Source organism: Synchytrium microbalum (genome assembly GCF_006535985.1).
Source record: "Synchytrium microbalum strain JEL517 chromosome Unknown SmJEL517_scf0001, whole genome shotgun sequence".
NCBI classification, from domain to species: Eukaryota; Fungi; Chytridiomycota; class Chytridiomycetes; order Synchytriales; family Synchytriaceae; genus Synchytrium; species Synchytrium microbalum.
In genome coordinates, this window is record NW_022158350.1 from 1,157,616 (window position 1) to 1,176,375 (window position 18,760).

Below are 18,760 nucleotides of genomic sequence, written 5' to 3' on the forward strand. Positions count from 1 at the left end.
GTGGCATCAGCAATTAGTATTACTCAACCATCAGCTCAACCCATGACTCCATCTAAATCTTCAGCCACAAACGAAACAGTGAACCCATCTACTCCACCAGCATCTTCTAAAAGACTCGCATCGAATAACAACAATTATGTAAAATCTTCACCACTCCCAAAAGTCCCAACAATGCTCACAGATCCACCAATATTTCCACCTCCGACTCCTCCTAAAGCTAAACCCACCGTGATTCGCAAACCAGCAGGACAGGTGCCAATCACACCCTTATATCAACCCCCGAAAGTCAAGACACCACCAATAACGCGTCCAGAAGAAGCTCCTGCTAATCAAAATCATACTTCGAATGTGGTTGCAGAGTTAGCATCAGCGATTGCTGCTGTTGTTGCTCCTACTAGTAATAACGTAGCATCTAGTAGTAGTGCAGCACGAGCATCATCAATTCCAGCTGCATCTGTGGGCAAGGGAGCGGCTGTAGCTGCACCAATAGTAGCTGATGGAAGATCGACTAGTAGTCCTGCTGAAGATCATGCTAAAAAAGCAAACAGGGAATCATCTGTTGCCGCATCTAGTGGCGATGGTGGTAAAAAAGCTGCTAGAGAGTCATCTGTTGCATCAAATGGTAGTGGTGTTGGTAAACAGAAGGTCAGCAGGGAAACATTAGGCCCTTCATCTGATGTTGATGGTGGTAAAAAGCAAGTACATCGCGCATCCTCGGTCGCTTCAACTGGCGTCTCCTCCGGATCTAAACAACCAGAAGCCAGTGTGAACGAGGTTGCTAGAGGCAAATCTGCTGATGTATCATCGAATGACAGTACACCAGTAAAGGCGACTCCAGCGGCTAATTCACCATCAGCTCCAACTACTAGTAATAAACCACTCCCTCAACAAACAGTTAAGCCTACTACTGCCACACCCTCGTCATCTAATAAACCTTCCACGACAGTAAAGAACGTACTACCAGCTATATCAGTCACGATTATTGATGACGATGAGGTCGAAGAAGTGCACGATTTTCGTACAGAAGTCGTCAAGAACACACCGCAAAAGGAGACGAGTGTACATCAACAACGACGACAGTTTGTTGTTTACAACAAGGACAACAATGATGACGAGTTTGACGAACTTGAAGAAGAAGTGCCTGAACCGAGAGCCCCAACTCCCTCTCAATCCAAAAAGCGAAGCCGAGAAAGGGAGGAACAGCAGTCGAGTCCTGAATTTGATTATGATGGGCCTTCTGATGTAGAAAATAGTGAGTTTTCTGCACGTAAAAAGGCAAAAGGAGACCATGCCACTACTCCTTCAAGTAGCAGCTCAAACAAGAGGAAACGGGATGTTGCAGAAAAGGTGCCTGTAGTTGTGCGATTCATGTTGACTGGTATGATTGGTGAGGAGATTGAACCTGCGTCATCGGTAAGTCGGTGAAGATTCCGTAACATTTCGCCATGTTTTTGTTGGATTAACGTTGGCGCTGGTGCGTTGGTTCTAGGCCTTGATCGAATTAGGTGGAGTTGAAGTGGACCAAATCAAGGACTGTACTCATTTAATAGCCAGCAAGTTTACGAGATCACAGAAGTTGTTGGTTGCATTATCGACTAGGAATGTCAAGTACATTCTGGACTTGAAATGGATTAAGGAATGTAAAAAGAAGCATTCTCTTGTTGGTAAGAATCCGTTGCTTAGAGATGTCTGCATTAGTGATATGGGAATGCTCTGATTGACTATTTTTTTGTTCCACTAGATCCACAGCCGTTTATTTTACGAGATGCAAAGAGAGAGAAAGAGTTCAAATTCAATTTTGAGGTGTCTCTAAAAAGCAACCTTCGAGGACACGTATTTGATAATGTCACGATATTGGTTGATCAGTGTGGTGGTTCGCAACAGATGGTCGAAGTATGGAAAACGGCAGTGGAAGCTGGAGGAGGAGAGGTAAGCTCGAACCAAACAAAAACACGAGAAGCCATTCAGCATGTTTTAGCAACTGGCTCACACTACTTTGCTTCTTTAGCTTATTTTAATACCCTCCATACAAGGCTGGAAGGACCGCTTAATTAAAGGCCCTACGAATAATCGCGAGGCCTTGGTAGTCGAGTCGCCGAAAAAGTCGAGCATTGAATTGAAAAACTTGCTCAGACGATTAAAAGTACCTGCCTATGATGTCGGTGTTATAATGTCTCAAATTCTTCGACAGGCTAAGCTAGCGCCTGAAGAGTTATCACAGTTCGTTGTCAAATAAATGTGTATACATTGTGGATGGTGGTTGCGTTTGATTTAAAATGTATGTCAATGAGTTGGATTTTTCGATATTCTTTGTAAGCTAAGACAAAAGCATATACAATACACACAAATATACAACAATGATAGTTCAGTATTTCTGTTGTTTGGAGCGAATGAAACTATGTTTGCATACAGAACAAATTTATTCTTAAACAGAGTATTAAATTTATGATTTAGCTGAAGGGGAAGTCCTTGCACGTAGCGAGGCAGCTCTGGAGGGCGTCTCCGGATTTGGATTAACCCCAGTTGTAATCGATTCCACCATCATCTTCCAAACAGGTGTTGGCACCGTCTCAATCTCATCAATCTGGCTTTGACTATAACTCGGTATCGTTAACGGATGCAAGTTTCGTGGTGTCATCTCATCATCCTCATCATCTAACGTTGGACTTGCTAGCTCTCCTGGTGATCGTGGAAGTCTCTTGTTGCTTCCCGGGTATGTAGGCTTCAAAGACCGTGATCTGGCAGGTGGTATAGGCGGATGCTCTGATATTGGTGTGCTTGTTATCGATGCGTTGAAAGGTGGTTTGGAATCAACTTGGAAACGGACACTGTCTATTGTCTTGTGGATTGGTGATTTGATGTCCATTGTTGGTGTTATTGCCCCTGATAGGACATCGTTGTGGCGGTTGTGGGGGTTGAACGAGGCGTGGAGCTCTGTTTCATTGTTCTTGAGAGCTACACGCGCGTTGATGTAGCGTCTCATTAGCACGACGGTTTCGAACAGTTGTTGGGATTTGTAGCCGAATAAGATTGCTTTGAAACCAAAGTTTAGGATGAGGACTTGGTTGAATGAGACTGATTGAGCTAATAAAACCAACCAGTTTTTAAGATTATTGCAGATCTGAGTTGCAGCGCAGCAATTTTACTTACTAACGATTATGACTGACAGGATCAAGACTGGTGTATCTCTCACTAATAAAGCACTTCGTTACAATATTCTTTTGCCTCTCAAGCGAAACGAATACTTACACATTAGAGGAACAGCTCTAGCAACAGATACAACAACAATCTGTTGGAGCATCTTGAATGCGACTTGAATTCCAAGCTCACTGAGTCCAGTGGACTTCATCTTGAAGTAGTGAACGAAGGGTTGGCAGGACACAATAGCAACGTCCACCTCCTTCCAAATTGTAGGGAAGGATATCTGTAAGAAGGCGAGATATCCATCCAGGACAGTTGAAATTGTGGCGCAGACTGTTGACGAAATTTTCAAGTTAGTTGAGCTTCGATTCGGAAATTCGCTTAGTCCACGAGTTCTGTTTCTTCTTTCAAGTTACCTGCGCCTATTATGATGACACCCATGTAAGCGCTTGATAACATAGCTCCGGCTGGCAAGGTTTGAAATGACACAAAGTCCTATATTGCGAGGCCTAGTCAGTTTCAATGTTGTTTTGCTTGAAATCACAACGCTGTTCAATACCAAAGCGACCTAAAAGTTTGCGAAAAGAAATCAGATTACATTTTCGATTATGCAAAACCAATCGTAGTTTCTTACACCAGCTACACTCATTATCACACTCCCCATATACTTGAGAATGATCAGATTCGTCTCGTGCCTAGTGAAAAGCAGTCCCAGAATCAATTTGCGTTGTGAGGATCCTCCGTTTGACGGCCTTCTCCTCAAAGTGATATCTCCTTGGTTTATCGCAGAAACACTTTTCGCCAATCTCCTCCAGTAAATCACAAGTCCCAATATCGTAATGAGGATAAGACAGCCGGCTGTGATTGTGCCTGCTGTGAAGAGGCTTCCCAAAGTGTTCTAATAGCCAAAAACGATTGAGTCCACTACACGATACCTTCTCACAGAGGTATTGACATACGTTCTTCTCATTGGAAACGTCTCGCTGCACTGCATCCCAAAGTATAAGTCCCGTGCTGCATGAAAGTGTGCCCAAAATTGGATTGACAAAGTTGGTAATGTATGAGGAAGCAAGTGGCTCAAAATTATATGAGCGAGCAACTGATGCTGATAATGGATCCCAGTAGCACCAATACATGTCTGTTTTAAGTTAAGGTTAAAATTCAATCATCCTGAAGCTTTTGATGTAATTCGTGCAGGCCAAGACTCACATCTGAGTAATTCATATGCTATTTCACAATTTGAAGGGAATCCTTTCTGTATAGCAAAATACGTGAGATATGATAAGGGATAGCTTTGATTCCCAGAACCATCCACAATCGAGAGGAAAAATGGAGCCGAGGTATTGACCACAGCCGATGAATAATCGTTCATAGCAGATTGTAGGGATAGAGAAGAAGGCGCAACGGCAACACCAGCCTTGTTGATAATATTGGCACTAGTCCCCAAATACTGTGAAACGTACTCCCACTCAATATACCCAATGCTGTATGGCGTCCTCAGAATTGTGAGTGCCATCATTGGCGAAGATGTTACAGCAGCTAACGCTCTTCTGAATATCAGCTTGTTGGTTGTGTTTGATGGTCTTATCGAGTTCAATGCTCGTATGATCGTGTCGGTAGGTGAGCCTTGATCAGCTCTCACAAAGAAATTGATTGTCCTTCCACTGAGTTGATCGGCGAGATTAGGATTTGTGGCTACGATTGTTGGATCGTCCCATTGAGTGATGTTGCCGGTAAATATGTTATAGAAGGCATCTCGAGTCAGGTTTAAAGGGTAACTCGAGTTAGGAATGTAGTACATCAATGCGACTGCGTTTGCCAGCATTGGTATCGTGTAAATGACCTCATTCAATTGACTTGCTGTACTCAATTCAGATGTCGAGAGTGGAACATCACTTGCAGAGTAGTAAATTGGGTAGTTGTTGGGATTGTTTGGGTAAATGAGCGACTGGTCAATTAGTTGAGTATTGATCCCTCCGCTCAAATAAGAAGTCGACAATTGAACGGAACGACTTGTCTGCGTGGCCGGATACAGATCTGACCTGGTGTACGTGATTGAGTTAGTAAACATTAAATTAATTGGCTTACAGGACGAAAATTCGAAAATTCTTACCATCTTTGATACACTTGCGATGCTAACGTTGACCCAGTGCCAGTTATCTGTATAGTGCAAGCAGAACTAACAATTAAAGCAAAGAGGCACGTAAGGCAACGTAGCACTCTCATTTCGGAAGCATTGGTGGCCAAAGAAGGTTGAGTTTGACATGCCAATCGCTTTTTCTGCGCAGCATTTTAGACCTGTCTGTAGATTGGTCATCCAAGTCCTCTTTGCTTGATGACAAAATACATGGTTCACTTCATCCCGCATCAATAAGGCTTACGACGCGTGCGGTTGGGCCCTATTTTCTGAGTCCCATGCAAATCAATGGTTTTGGACGCAACTGTGAAGATCGAAGAGATTGCGTCGTAAAGGAGGTGATAAAATTACTTACATAACCACGATCTTATTTTAGTCTTGATTTGAGGTATATATTGCTCATGACTACAGCATGAAGTTTGAGATCATATTTGAATAATGCGGTGAAGGAACGACCACGAGGAAAAGTGTTTGCAAAGTTCGACGTCCCTTAATATTACGAGCGGAAAATCTATCCCAGAGCTGAACAATACGACTTACAAAGATTGGTTCAGAACTCTTGTGTTCTGACACCGCCTTCCCATTCTTCAGCCCAAATCATCAGCAGCTTTCGCAATTCGTAGAGAGAACTACGTCAACCGTGTTTCCTCTAAATAAAAGTGTAGCTACGAGGCTTTTAAGAGCCAATATGACTACTGCCATAAAGAAAGAAAGTGGTAAGTTCTGGCAACACTCTGTATCCATTTAATTTGTTCGGACGACACTGATCTTACCATTCAAATTAGTATGGGACTATCCTCGGTAAGGTCGTTTGGGACATTTACATCACAGTGGCTGACCTCGATTCGCTTTCTCTAGTCCGCCGGCTATCGAACCGACAAGACATCACTTGAAAGTGCTGCTTGATGGAATCGTACTAGCTGATACAACCCATGCTTACCGTATATTGGAAACCTCTCATCCACCAAGTAAATATGTGTTCCCGCTTGTCTGTTTACTGGACGCTTCTATTGCCTCGACGACTTACAAACACATTCACCGACACTGTAGCCTACTACATTCCACCTTCTGACGTTAAAATGGAATATTTCAAACAGAACGCACGATCAACGTTTTGCGAATGGAAGGGAGCAGCTCGATACTATGATGTTGTGGTGAATGGCAAGACAATCAATTCACGTGTGTGGTTTTACCCACAACCAAGCTCAAAGTATGCTGCTCTGAAGGATCACCTTTCATTTTATGCCACCCCATTTGATTGTTATGTGGACGATGAACGTGTTCAAGCTCAAGACGGAGATTTCTACGGTACGTCGGTTTGAAAGTCAGGAGATTATGTACCGGCAGAACTTGACGTTTGTTGACTAGGTGGGTGGGTTACTTCCTGGATTGATGGTGGCAAGAAGGGAATGAAGGTATGTCACATTTCCCTACTTGGCTGCTAGTTGGAACTTGTCCTAGATCAACAGCTATTCCAATGCTTGGTTTTGGAGCTAGTTCTGCAGGTCTTGTAAGAAACTGAATCATCACTATATAGGGAGGGCCAGGTACCTGGGGATGGTAATAAATAAAGTGACCGACCGCAGGGGTGATCTTGTCGAAATTGCGTATGCCAAGTGGTTGAATTTTTTGATCTCTGTAAAGTTGTGGTAGATCCATAGTTTTAAATTTTTAAAAATCATCATATGTTCGTCCAGAAATCATCAGGTTGCTCCATTCTCGTTCCGCTCGCTGTTTCTGTCATTAGTCATCGATTATCGATTGCAAAAAAAACGCTTCCGGTTCAACAATCCGCAATTACATTGTTTTAACAAAGATGAGCTCCAAGAAGCTGGAGGCTGCTGATGGAAAGATGGCAGAGGCACCCATGACATTCAAGGAGGCTGTCACAGTTACCTTGTTCATGCTCACTCTTTGCGGAGTGAGTTTAAATAGTGGACATTTTCTTGACAATTTCAACACCGGACTGATGTGATTTTGTCAATTTTTAGGCCATGTATCAGAATGTCAACAATGCTAGCGGTATGAAGCAAACGATCTTCTTGATCGCTGGCTCTTTCAATCGCAATATATCGAACCGAAACATCGTGCAAAAGACTAAACTAGTTTGATCATTAGGTCCAAACATTGCTTTGCCTGCTATCCAAGCTGCTTTAAACATTCCAGATGCCAATCTCCAATGGGTTGTGACGGCGTATCAACTAGCCTTCTCTGGAACGTTGCTTTTCTTTGGTAGATTGTCAGATCAAGTACGCTAAACCCATATTGTTTCTATGAAAGCCACGTATTTTTTAACAAGTTTGTGTGTCTCTAGGTCGGTAGAAAACGTGTCTTTGTAACTGGATTCGTTTGGATGTTGATATGGTCCATCGTGTGTGCAGTCGCTCCAAACTCAATAGTGCTCTTCGTTGCTCGAGCAATGCAAGGAGTCGCTACCGCTGCAACAGTTCCTGCAGCAAACGGAATATTGGGGGCTTACTTTGTGACTCCGAAGGCTAGGAATATTGCCATATCGATTTATGGATGCACTGCCCCAGCTTCTTTTGCTGTTGCTATATTTCTAGGAGGTATTCTGGTGGTCTCCTCTGTTGGATGGAGATTTGTATTTTACGTGCAGGCCATACTATCTGGCATTTTGCTCCTTCTTGGAATATTTGTATTGCCTGCAGATAAGGCAGGCATGACCTTTGACATGAAGTCATTTGATTCTGTTGGTGCTGCCTTGATAACAGTTACTGTGATTCTCTTCAACTTTGCTCTAACGTAAGTGCTAGTTTGGCCTTGACGTTTTGTCAGTTCTGCATCATAAGCATAGCCATTCAAGTCAAATCAAAATAGGTCTGCCCCCGGTTCTGGCTGGCTTACTCCATCAGTCATTGCCTGTCTGATACTCGCAATCTTACTGTTAGTCGGTTTTATCTTATGGGAGAAACGAGTCTCGAATCCTTTGGTTCCAGTCGAAGTCTGGCAAGCCATGGATGTAATAGTAATCATCGTCGCCGCATTTTTGGTCGGAATGGGCTTCCAGTGTTATGTGTATTATGTGAATCTATACTTCCAGAATATCACAATGAGAACAGCTCTTCAAGCAGCTATTGGCTTCATACCCATGGCCATGTAAGTAAATGGCTGTCACTTTTTGTATAGCGTGTCCTAATTTTCCTTTTTTTTAGATCTGGATTTGTTACAGCTCTTGCAACCGGGTTTATCGCAAACCAGCTCAGAAACTTTAGAAAGTTTATGATGATGTCGATACTGTTTATGACTACAGCGTGTCTCTTGTTTGCTGTAACTGGTGGAGACACTAACTATTGGACATTGCCTCTTCCATCGCTTATCCTGGTGTGGACACTTGGTTACATTCAATTTACTGCAGCTGCAACTGATCAAACTCTCCCCTAGATTGTTGGTGGTTATGACGTCTTCTTCAACATTTCTTCCATCATTTGCATATCAGCTGTAGCACCGAAATCGAGGTCTATTGCTGGTGGAGTCTTCAATACGGCGATATCGCTTGGCAATGCTGTTGGTTTGGCCATAGAATCAGCCATAGCCGACTCAAGACCCAGCTTGATACTTGGATATCAAGGTGCCTTCTGGTGCTCTGTAGCTTCAATGGTACTAGCTGCTATTGTCTTACTCTTCAAGTTTAATGGGGAGAATCCAGAGCTGCGACATCATCCACAAGATGAGGACGTTAGTTTCCATGGAGATGTGAAGGTTAACGAAGTAGAGCTGCAACATGATCAGAGTGGTGATGAGGCTGAAACACGAGATACGAGTATGGATATCACTGATACTACACTACCAAAACTTTAGAGCTTAATAATTAAGACCTTTAGAACAACTAAACCCATATAGAAAGCTTGTGAACCCAAATGTACATAAAGCATTTGCCAACCACTAAATATATATCGGTTCTACAACACTTAGAGAATTATTTGCATTATCAACACTTTTGACTAGGTGCTTTAGCTGAGAACAGAATAAATATGTGGTGTTTTGCCGACACTCAAACACGAGTTGATCTCCCATAGTTCGAAGTTGATCCGGGCAAAATGATGATATCTTACCATACAAGCGCGTTCCGGTCTCAGACCCCACACAATTCTGGTACTGGCTGTACGTCAACCTTCAACGGCAACATTGCAAAAACCGAAAAGTTACATCTGTAAGGGCAATCACACCGATTAGGGAAGAAGATGGCCCGCAAGAGAGGCCTGTTATCAGCCCTCATACTTCTTAGCTACATTACCTTGTCATATTCACTTCCGGCAGCTCACCCAAAACTGCAAACCACAGCAGGACTGTACGCTTATACAGCATGCGTAGGAGCAGGAGTCAGGAAGATAATAGAGGATCCCTATACTGGAGATATACTGTTTCTAGCGAGGGACGCTCAGCAGATCCTAGTATGTTATCCTGATACAGCGGAATCTCCGGATTCTGGCATGTACATGTCGACTGTCTTGATAGATGCTGGCAATGCCGGCCTTGGACTGTCTCATGGCATGCAAATAAGAGGAAACTACTTGTATGCTTCTTCTCCGACCACAGGTATGATCGCCAAGACTGCTGCTCTGGACTTAAACCGCTAGACCGTTAGTACTTTCAAGGTTCTGGACTCAACCGCTAACGCTTGCATCAATAGTGTATCGCTGGCCGTATATACCCGGAGCAAGATCCTTAATATCATCTATAGCCGGCACAGTCGTCGTATTCAACATCCCAAACTTGGTAGAGAACGGCGTCAACATGGGCCACTTTACTCGAGAACTAGCATTCGGCAACGACGGCTTCCTCTACATTAACGTAGGAGCTCTAAATAATATTGATCCAGATACCACAACACGAGATAAAGTGCGTCGATTCAACATGACTACCGACAACAACTTCCCAGCTGGTGGATATGATTTCTCACAGGGAGAAGTGTGGGCTGATGGATTAAGAAACTCGATTGGACTGTTTTTCGACCATATGAATCGGTTATGGGAGATTGATATTGGTCCGGATAATCTACTCAGGACGGATTTGAATGGAGGTGTTGATATTCATGAGACGAGTCCCGCCGAAGAATTGAATCTGTTGACTGGGCCTGCTGGGACTGCTGTAAGTGGATCAGCTGTTATTTTGTTTAGCCCTCTTAGCTCATCATTCGTTTCTTAGTATGGATATCCGTATTGTTTCACAGCTGGCAACATTACAGGCAGTTGGCAAAACTCTACCACTCGAGGAGTGCAATACGCCCAGGACGACTTTTATAATTGGAGGTAACTCATGGATGGTTAATCCATTATATACATGCCTAACGGTGCCTCTTTCTTCTTAATTTGGGTTTATTTACATAGTGGCCTTTACGGTTAGTCTTGCTTGAATACGTTGTTGGCTCTTGCAGACAGAAAAAACCCTAAAATCCCTGCATTCCGTTTTACCAGATGTGGTTCAGAAGCAGTCAGACCCAGATGGTTGGTGTCGAAACACTGCCAACAATAAACCGCCAGCCTACACTTTTGTATGTGTCTGTGCTACTTGGATTCGATCGTTCAACGCGAAATTCCTAAATATTCTTGTTTACAATAGGAGGGACATGCTACCCCAATAGGCGGCCTATTCGTCTCATCCACAGCAAATGGATGTGGAACAACCGCATACTCTATACCCTGTGAATGGGTACACGATTTAATTGTCTCCTTCCACGGAAGGTAACAAAAAAAACTGTGACTTGTTGCTACAGTACAGTTGAAGCACCGGTTGCTAACCTTCCACCCCTCTTCACCCTACAGTTGGGACCGCACAATACCAGTTGGCTACTCTGTCAGAAAATACAAGATGTCGAACGATACCCATTATCTTCCAACAGGAGTAGAAGACCAGCTCGTAGCACAGATAAACTATCAGACGCTATGTGTTGGTAGTGGTTCTTCGTCATGCTTCAGACCAACTGGTGTAGTGGTTGATCGATATGGTGCCATGTGGGTTGGAAGTGATACCACGAATGAAGTGGTTCGAGTTATTGTTAATGGGAATGTGAATGTGAACTGAAAAGTTTGAAAAGCCACAAAAACACACCTTTGCACCTTTGGGATTCCTCATACATAAAATTCTGTTACATAGTCTTTTTGATACTTCTCTGTCTTGGTCTTTATTTTGCTTGATACGTTTAATAGAAGTCTTATACGCCTCAAATCAGCTCAATTGTGGCGAACTCAAAACAATCAGAAATCAAGGGTTGCAAATATAAAGTTATAGTTTTGAGGTTGTTTCAAACATGAGGGACCATTTCCTATGGTACATTTTTTTATACTAGTAGCATTTTTTTGTAAGAGCTTTATACCTTCTTTCCTCTCTTTTGATAAAAGATCATATGCGAATCTTCGAATGGCCGTGACAGCACATAGAGATGTTTGCGCTGTCGTGAAGTGATCCGCGACTACTTATGATAATCAAGGCTTAAATTAAAGCTTTGAGTGTATCTCCTTCTACTTCGGGTCTGAAGAGATTGTTAACGTGAAACTTAAGGTGACCTTTGACTACCAAATTAACTACAAATTACGTCCTTTACGGTCATCACGAAGTACTTGAAACAGACTTGAGCTCTTTGAGTTCCAAAATCCAAAATCATATATATGTACATTTGCCAACGTACAAATTACTAGTACCGGACCACCCAATATTTGTCCTCCCCCCTCCACTCCGGCACTCCTCTTCTACCATTCAGACAAAGTCCTCTTATTAAACACATTCACATGCTGATTCGAATTCCACGCCGACCCATCAACAACCAGAGCCTGTTCCTTCATCGTGATTCGTTCCTGTCTCCACGTATCAGATGCCCCGTCATCTATTGTAGCAAGAGCAGGCACAGGCGTACTATTATCAACATCAAAGTCCATTCCATGACTCTCAGCACAACTTGACGATGTGTCGGGCCGTAAGCTATGAAACCTGAGCTGCTGATACGCAGTTCTCAGGTCCACGTTTTCACATCTAGCTACACTGGCAATCATTTCATCTACGAGGGTATCGTCTATGGCTTGGAGGAGATGCCACCACTGTTGAAAACGGGGAGTTAGGTATGGTCCACTCGCTTGTTTGAATTGAGAGAGACATACCTCCGAAACATCCTTTTGAGCGTATTCCCATAGGGCCTCGCCGAGCACGCCGGGTGATATACCAGATTGTAAGAGAATGGAGAGGACTCGTGGTGAGTAGTCACAGTAATACGAGTGTGACGATGCAGTGAGCACTGGATACAGGCCTCGTGGATCTAGCTGCAGCAAAAGTGCGAATACGTGCGACGACCGCCACATCCTGGAAGAAGTAGTATGAGGGTGAGTGGATCGAGCTGGAGCAGAGTCGTTGCTGACGTTTTCGGACTGCGCAGTCGACTCTGAGTTTGCAACAAGCACCAACAAGCAGGGTAAAAAGCATCGTTTACAGCGTTCAAATCTAATGCAAACATACTTTATATTCTCCAGATGCTTCATCTCCACCTCGATACAGTTCAATGCATTGCTCAGCGTCCTGAACTCGTCCATGTCAACTTTCAACGGGTGATGTATGATGATGCCAGTGGATGGACCAAGTCCAAGGCCAAGATTCTGGGCATATCCATCAAATGTCCCACTAATAAATACAGTTGCAAAACAGATTGGTTGGAGTTTGCAAAGTAATGTTTAGAACTTTTTTGTTTTGTTTACATGAGAGACTTACTTGTGGTTGGAGCCTGGTGAGGGCGAGCGATTGGAATCGGAAGACGAACAGGTCCTTGCCCATGCAGCGATTATGCTGGCGAGAGAAGCAGATGCTGATTTGCCAGGATGCATGTCCTTCTCGTTCAGCAAGAGGGTGGTTTCACGAGTGTCAAGTCGGAGAGGACGACTTAAACGACAGTTTACATTTGAGATCTTGTTGAAATCCTTTGAAATCTACTAGAACCGTCGTATAGCATCGTCAGGATGAAGACTGAACGTGAAATCCGCACTATAACTTGTCTGTTGTAGCAGTCACGGCCTTTTCTGGACTCAATTGAACGATTGGCGAGCTAGGAGATCAATGATACGAATGGGATTATTGGTTTCATTCGAATCTGCCGCTTACTCTTGGTAACTTTGCTGTGTGATGTGGGCGTTTCTTCATTACTGCTGGATCAGACTTTCGCCTTAAACCAAGAGGGATGGGGGACTAAAGCCATTTTGAGGGATGATTTCATACTAAAATGCCCTATAAATTCATCCTGGCGCCTGTAGTCAAGCGACCGCTTAATAACCGTTCCCCACTCTCACCAAACAGCAACACGATGATTGATGGCCAACAAAGATTTTACTACTTTTGACAAAAAGGTAATAATGCACAACTAGTAACAAAATAAATACAAAACAGGTGCGGAGCTTTGTGCTTTCTACATTGAGAAAGCGCTGGCAGTGCTACTAGCACCAGTTCCTAATTGCTGACGAGCCTTACGTATAGCTCTAATAGCCAAAAGACTCAGTCCAAGACGATCCCAGTCTTCTTCTTCTAGATAATCCAAATCACCAGCAGTCATTATATCATGGCTCTTGAGCACATTAGCCCATTCACCAGCCTTCGTATCAGGTCTACGTAAATTACGAGCAGCCAGTAATACCAGTTCGTCAATTGAGAGGGTGATGGCTTCCTCACTACTCATAATACCAGGACTACTATTAATAGATGATGGATTTGTGATTTCATTCTTAGCCGGAATGTTGGCTTGTGGGCCAGCAGCAACCGTGTTTTTAGTGGCACCCGCATCCAACAAGGATGGAGTCATAACTATGCTTTTAGGCATAACATCATCATTCGGGCCCCAGAGTGACATTAAATCAATGGCTGATGCGGGCAGCATCTTTGGTGATGCTACGATGGAGTTCGGGCTGCTTGTTACAGGTGATATGGCGGATGACGACATGTTCATGGTGCCGACGGGGCTAGTGTTGTTATTTACAGCACTGTGAGTGCTAGAGGCGATACTACCAGATTGTGGCGATTCTACAGCTTCTTCTACAGTTACATATGGTCTGAGTTCGGGCGATCCTTCAGATAGCGCTACAGCTGAATCAGTTAATGACTGTGACGACACTTTAGAAGTGAGACTGTTGGGTGTATGTTCTTCAATAGCTGGCATTTGGATTATGGAGCTACGAGGTGATGATTGTGGAGAAGAAGTGGGTGATGTCTTCTTCTTGGGTTTAGATACTAGCACTATTTCCTCACTCATGATTCGATGCATGGCTGGTACATGAGCGGCAGCAGCACTAGATCGTAGTTCGTCATAACTGACTGATTTGTCCAGTCCTTTTCTAGCATCTAAACTTGATCTACTGCGTGACTCGACCGGTGGAGTGGGCGAATGACTACGTTTCATAGCCGAAGGAGCAGAAGCGACAGAGAAACTACTTGATCGTCGCATCTTCTTTTCTAGATAGTCTGAAGGCAGAGCTGGTACATCCGGGATTATGTCAAAGTCCATGTCGGCAGTGGATCGACGGACTCGTAAAGCTGGAGCACTTCCCGTCAATGGCGTATTGCGTTTCAGGGTGTGCATATCGGATATAGTACTCATAATAGAAGCACCAGTAGCAGTAGAGTCAATAGACAAACGACGCGAATCCCTCCTTTCGAATTCATCAGCCACGACTGGTGATGTCGGAGCCAATCCTTTCAGTGTAGAGATGTGGCTGGCGAGAGAATCGTCGTGCAAGTCCTGTCATAATACTGAATGTGAGCTGTATGCAAAGTCATGAGATGTAGGTCAAGATAACTTACAAGCTGCAAGAACCACACAATGACGGATCTAATTAGCAGCCTTACAGACTGAGCGGTATGACGAGCAGATTGGGCAATAATTTGCATATACTCTCGATCAACATGTTCGGGATATTCGTGTAAAGCACCCATAAAGTTGAGATAGTTGCTTACAAACTCTTTTACCAAGTGGCGTGAGCTCTCGTATTCTGGCGAAAAATGGTGGACGTGTCAGCTATTTTTGATGACTCTTAGAAAGGCAGCAATGTCTCACCAGAGAAATAAGCAGCCAAATCAGTCTCATTTCCCATCTCGTCCAAGAGTTTAAACAGCCGATCTAGACGTCTTACTAGCCGAGTACCGTATCTCTCAGCTTGATCCAAGATACTGCGATCCAAGAATCGAGACAGCCGCGAGCAAGTCTTGAACACACTCGCTTCAAATGAATCGACTGCGGTAAAGACTTCACCCAATCGTTCCTCCCACAGAATGGCATCATCACCTTTACGCCAGTTTACACCACGAGGCACTGGCACATATGTAATAGATCGAATTTCCCAAGCATTAGCAAGCTTGACACAGTATCCATGCCAGCATCCAATCGTCTTTGACCCTTCCTCTTCGACTTCTACAGGATCACTAGTAATAGGTCTTCGACATCCTTCACAAAAGACCAAATCCTTTTCTCTTGTCAAGACATTACTGGTTTTACTAGGGCTTTTAGCAGCTGTGATTGCTTTCAGACGGTTCTGGTAGTCGGTTTCACAGAGCAAGATTGGAGTTCCATCTGGTCCTTCCACGAATTGGTTTGGATGGACTGGTACTTTACAGTCTTTACAGACGACACAAAAGGCATGGTATGCGCTGCCAGCAGTTTGTACCAAGTCTTCGATATTGTCTATAGGGAGAGCACAGATGGTGCAGTCTCTGTGTTTACCATAAGGAGTTTTGGGGCTTTTGGGAGATTCTTCCTTCCGTTTCGAGAAGGCTTTAAGCCAGTTCTGAGAATTGAATAGTATGAGTTTCCATTCAACACCTTGAGTTGCTCAATAAAACGACCAAAAACAAACCGAATGCAACTGACCTTGCTAGCCTGAGCAGTCTGAGTGATGGTTTCTTTTCTCTTGGTTCCGACATCCTCCAACCATTTCATAACATCTCCTTTACGTTCTTGCAGCTCATCCAGCCAATGAGTTCTTCCTTGCGAAGGTTGTTTGGAATCCAGTACATCAAATCTAACCTGTTTACGACCAGATGGCGTGGTAGGTTCCTGTTCAAATTGAAGCGACATTCGTTTCAGCTCTTTAGAGGATAGTCGGAGCGAGCCCCCAGAGAAAGCCTGCTGCTGTTGTTGTTGGCCTGAACTACGTCTTGATGTTGCTGGAGCGCTGCTTGAACTCCCTAGCGAGTTTCGACGAGAGAGGCGACTGTCCTGGGAAGATCGCGACATAGCTCGATTGCTCGTATGACTCTTTCAAAGATCTTAAGCAGCTATCCCTGCCCCCAACTACTGTCTTGTATGCCTAGCGGTGAGGTTAACAAACAATCCAACACTCTTTTCTTCAACCAATTTGACCTGATTGGAGGAAAAACAGTCAAAAGATTGAAGAGTTAAATAAGAGCAAGCGAGGCAAACTGTATCCATTGACTCGGGAGCGTACCTTGTCAGGGCGATCGCATATAAACGTCCTTCAAAATGGACATGTTTCAATAAAATACACGCCAACTTGAAAAAGTTGTTTTCATTCAACAAATCAAAGAGTGACAGCAGTGCCTTAATAATTCTCTATGCTAAATGCACCAAAGATACAGTTGGTTTTAGGAACGTGATCGACGTGATCGACGTGATTTGCTGTCTACCAGATCAGCCAAATGCATTACTATAACAACCGTCAGTCGAAACCCTTTCTTTTCTCGATATTCGATCAAAGAGCATTATCCTTCTTGCCATTATTCTTGTCAGGAACTACTTTGATCCTGTACAGAATGTTGCTACGCAATTGAACACCGTAAACGAAAAGAGATGCCAAGAAGTTCAAAAGAAGCAGAATCCGACACATTTGAGGGATGTTTTCCATTTGCTTCACCTTTCTTCCAGACCCGCTTATTGACACACGTTTTCACTGAAAAGCAAGAAATCAACAGACAAGTCAACGACGTGGTCAAAGTAACTGATACAGTGCAAACCGTATATGTGGGTAACACTGAAAACCTGTTGCAATTTTGAAATGGCAGTCTCCTTTTCGAAGGTCTCTGTCCTCATTGTCACACCATGTGTAGAGAGCATTTCCTCAAGCATTTTGTATCGTGAATTACAGAAATGTTATTATAGATGAAACTTCCTTGAAAAAGCAAAGATCTTGATATTCATTTCTAACACAGTTACAAGGTTTGCTTCAAAGAGTTACGTTTCACCACCCAAGAGTTCAGGCTTTGAGGAAATAGAGGCATACCCTCAGTTACCAGATATGGATCATGTGCAATCAATATAGTGACATTGGGCTCCAAGTGGAGTCGATTGACTTTGAGTAGTGTTTGCCAAGCGTCTTCAATGTTATGATGCACACCAAGTTCTCGACCGTTCAAAAGAAGCGATCCAAACTGGTTGAGCTGGGTGGAGAAATGTCATATGAGCTCGTATTGCTAAAATTACCGAACGCGCTTCAACGGCTACCTTCATAAACACGTCCCGGTGATGGCAACAGTCTAATTCGAACACTTAGATGAGATACGTTACATTCATATAGAGACTGAGAAACACTCTCACCTCCTCCCAAAAAGATGAATTGGTTGGCAGCCACTCTCACAACCCCACATAAATGTCCTGGACAATGTCCACGAGCGTCCACAAGATAGAAGCTTCCGTCGCCAAAGAAATCATAGCTAGTTTCAAATGGTCCAAACGGCACTGGCTGCATCTTGACTTCAATTGAGTCGCGGCCATCAGTCAGGTTGATACCATCAGCTCTATGAAATCCATTTGGATTGTTTGGCCAGGCCTCTGCTGTATGTGCTTTACTCCCAACGCCGACATATAATTTTGATTTTGGGAATTTGTATATATCTCCAGTATGATCAAAGTGGGAGTGGCTATGTTTGGAATGAGGATCAGTCATCATCGCCCTTACAGTGTAAGAGTCGTTAACCAAGACAAATACCCGCCTGTACACAATGGAGTCAATGTCATCAGGACTGATACCACCTCCTTGTAGTATTTCAGGAGCATCCTTCTCGATTGTGATTCTATACAGCGGCATAACAATCTTTTTGCAAAATGGTGGGTAGCTTTCGAGGTCCTGCAAAGATATAAGTGTCAGCGAGCGGTGTTTACACGCACGTTGAGACAAAGAGCATGGACATAGACACTCGATCAAGCCAAAATTGTAAAAATACATGCCTTCCTGAGTCCCAAGTCAAATAAAACCTCCTTGCCATTTGGATGTCGCAAGAGGAAAACAAATGAAGGCATGTTCACAAGTTCCTCAGGATTCACGGTGGTTTTCACGACATTTCTCTTTGGATTTTCAAGCTAAGAATGTGACGAATCAGCGAAAACGTACTGGTGCTCCTTCCTTCCAAAAGGCAAAAACTCAGACTCACATATCCTGCCGCAAATACTGAAACATCAATGTAGGCCTGATTATACTGGTCTTTTACTAGCTTATGGAATGGTAGGGACGCAACAGCAGCCTTGTCTTGCTCCAAAGTATTATTCAT

At 43.6% G+C, this 18,760-nt stretch overlaps 3 protein-coding genes across 3 annotated transcripts; 2 read left to right on the top strand and 1 right to left on the bottom strand.

Annotated features, from left to right (window-relative positions):
• Positions 1-5,966: 5,966 nt before the first annotated feature.
• On the top strand, positions 5,967-6,842 carry SmJEL517_g00296 (uncharacterized protein; the record flags this gene model as incomplete). Its single annotated transcript, XM_031166226.1, has 6 exons — positions 5,967-5,994; positions 6,064-6,079; positions 6,137-6,246; positions 6,329-6,586; positions 6,647-6,693; positions 6,816-6,842. The coding sequence occupies 6 exons, from the start codon at positions 5,967-5,969 to the stop codon at positions 6,840-6,842; spliced, it is 486 nt and encodes a 161-aa protein (XP_031027773.1).
• Positions 6,843-7,094: 252 nt separating this feature from the next.
• SmJEL517_g00297 (uncharacterized protein) lies at positions 7,095-9,097 on the top strand (the record flags this gene model as incomplete). Its single annotated transcript, XM_031166227.1, has 7 exons — positions 7,095-7,199; positions 7,270-7,300; positions 7,397-7,527; positions 7,593-8,041; positions 8,117-8,395; positions 8,452-8,620; positions 8,681-9,097. The coding sequence occupies 7 exons, from the start codon at positions 7,095-7,097 to the stop codon at positions 9,095-9,097; spliced, it is 1,581 nt and encodes a 526-aa protein (XP_031027774.1).
• Positions 9,098-13,679: 4,582 nt separating this feature from the next.
• On the bottom strand, positions 13,680-18,760 carry SmJEL517_g00298 (uncharacterized protein; the record flags this gene model as incomplete). Its single annotated transcript, XM_031166228.1, has 9 exons — positions 13,680-15,002; positions 15,065-15,252; positions 15,318-16,044; positions 16,128-16,444; positions 17,497-17,653; positions 17,718-17,749; positions 17,811-18,339; positions 18,468-18,572; positions 18,644-18,760. The coding sequence occupies 9 exons, from the start codon at positions 18,758-18,760 to the stop codon at positions 13,680-13,682; spliced, it is 3,495 nt and encodes a 1,164-aa protein (XP_031027777.1).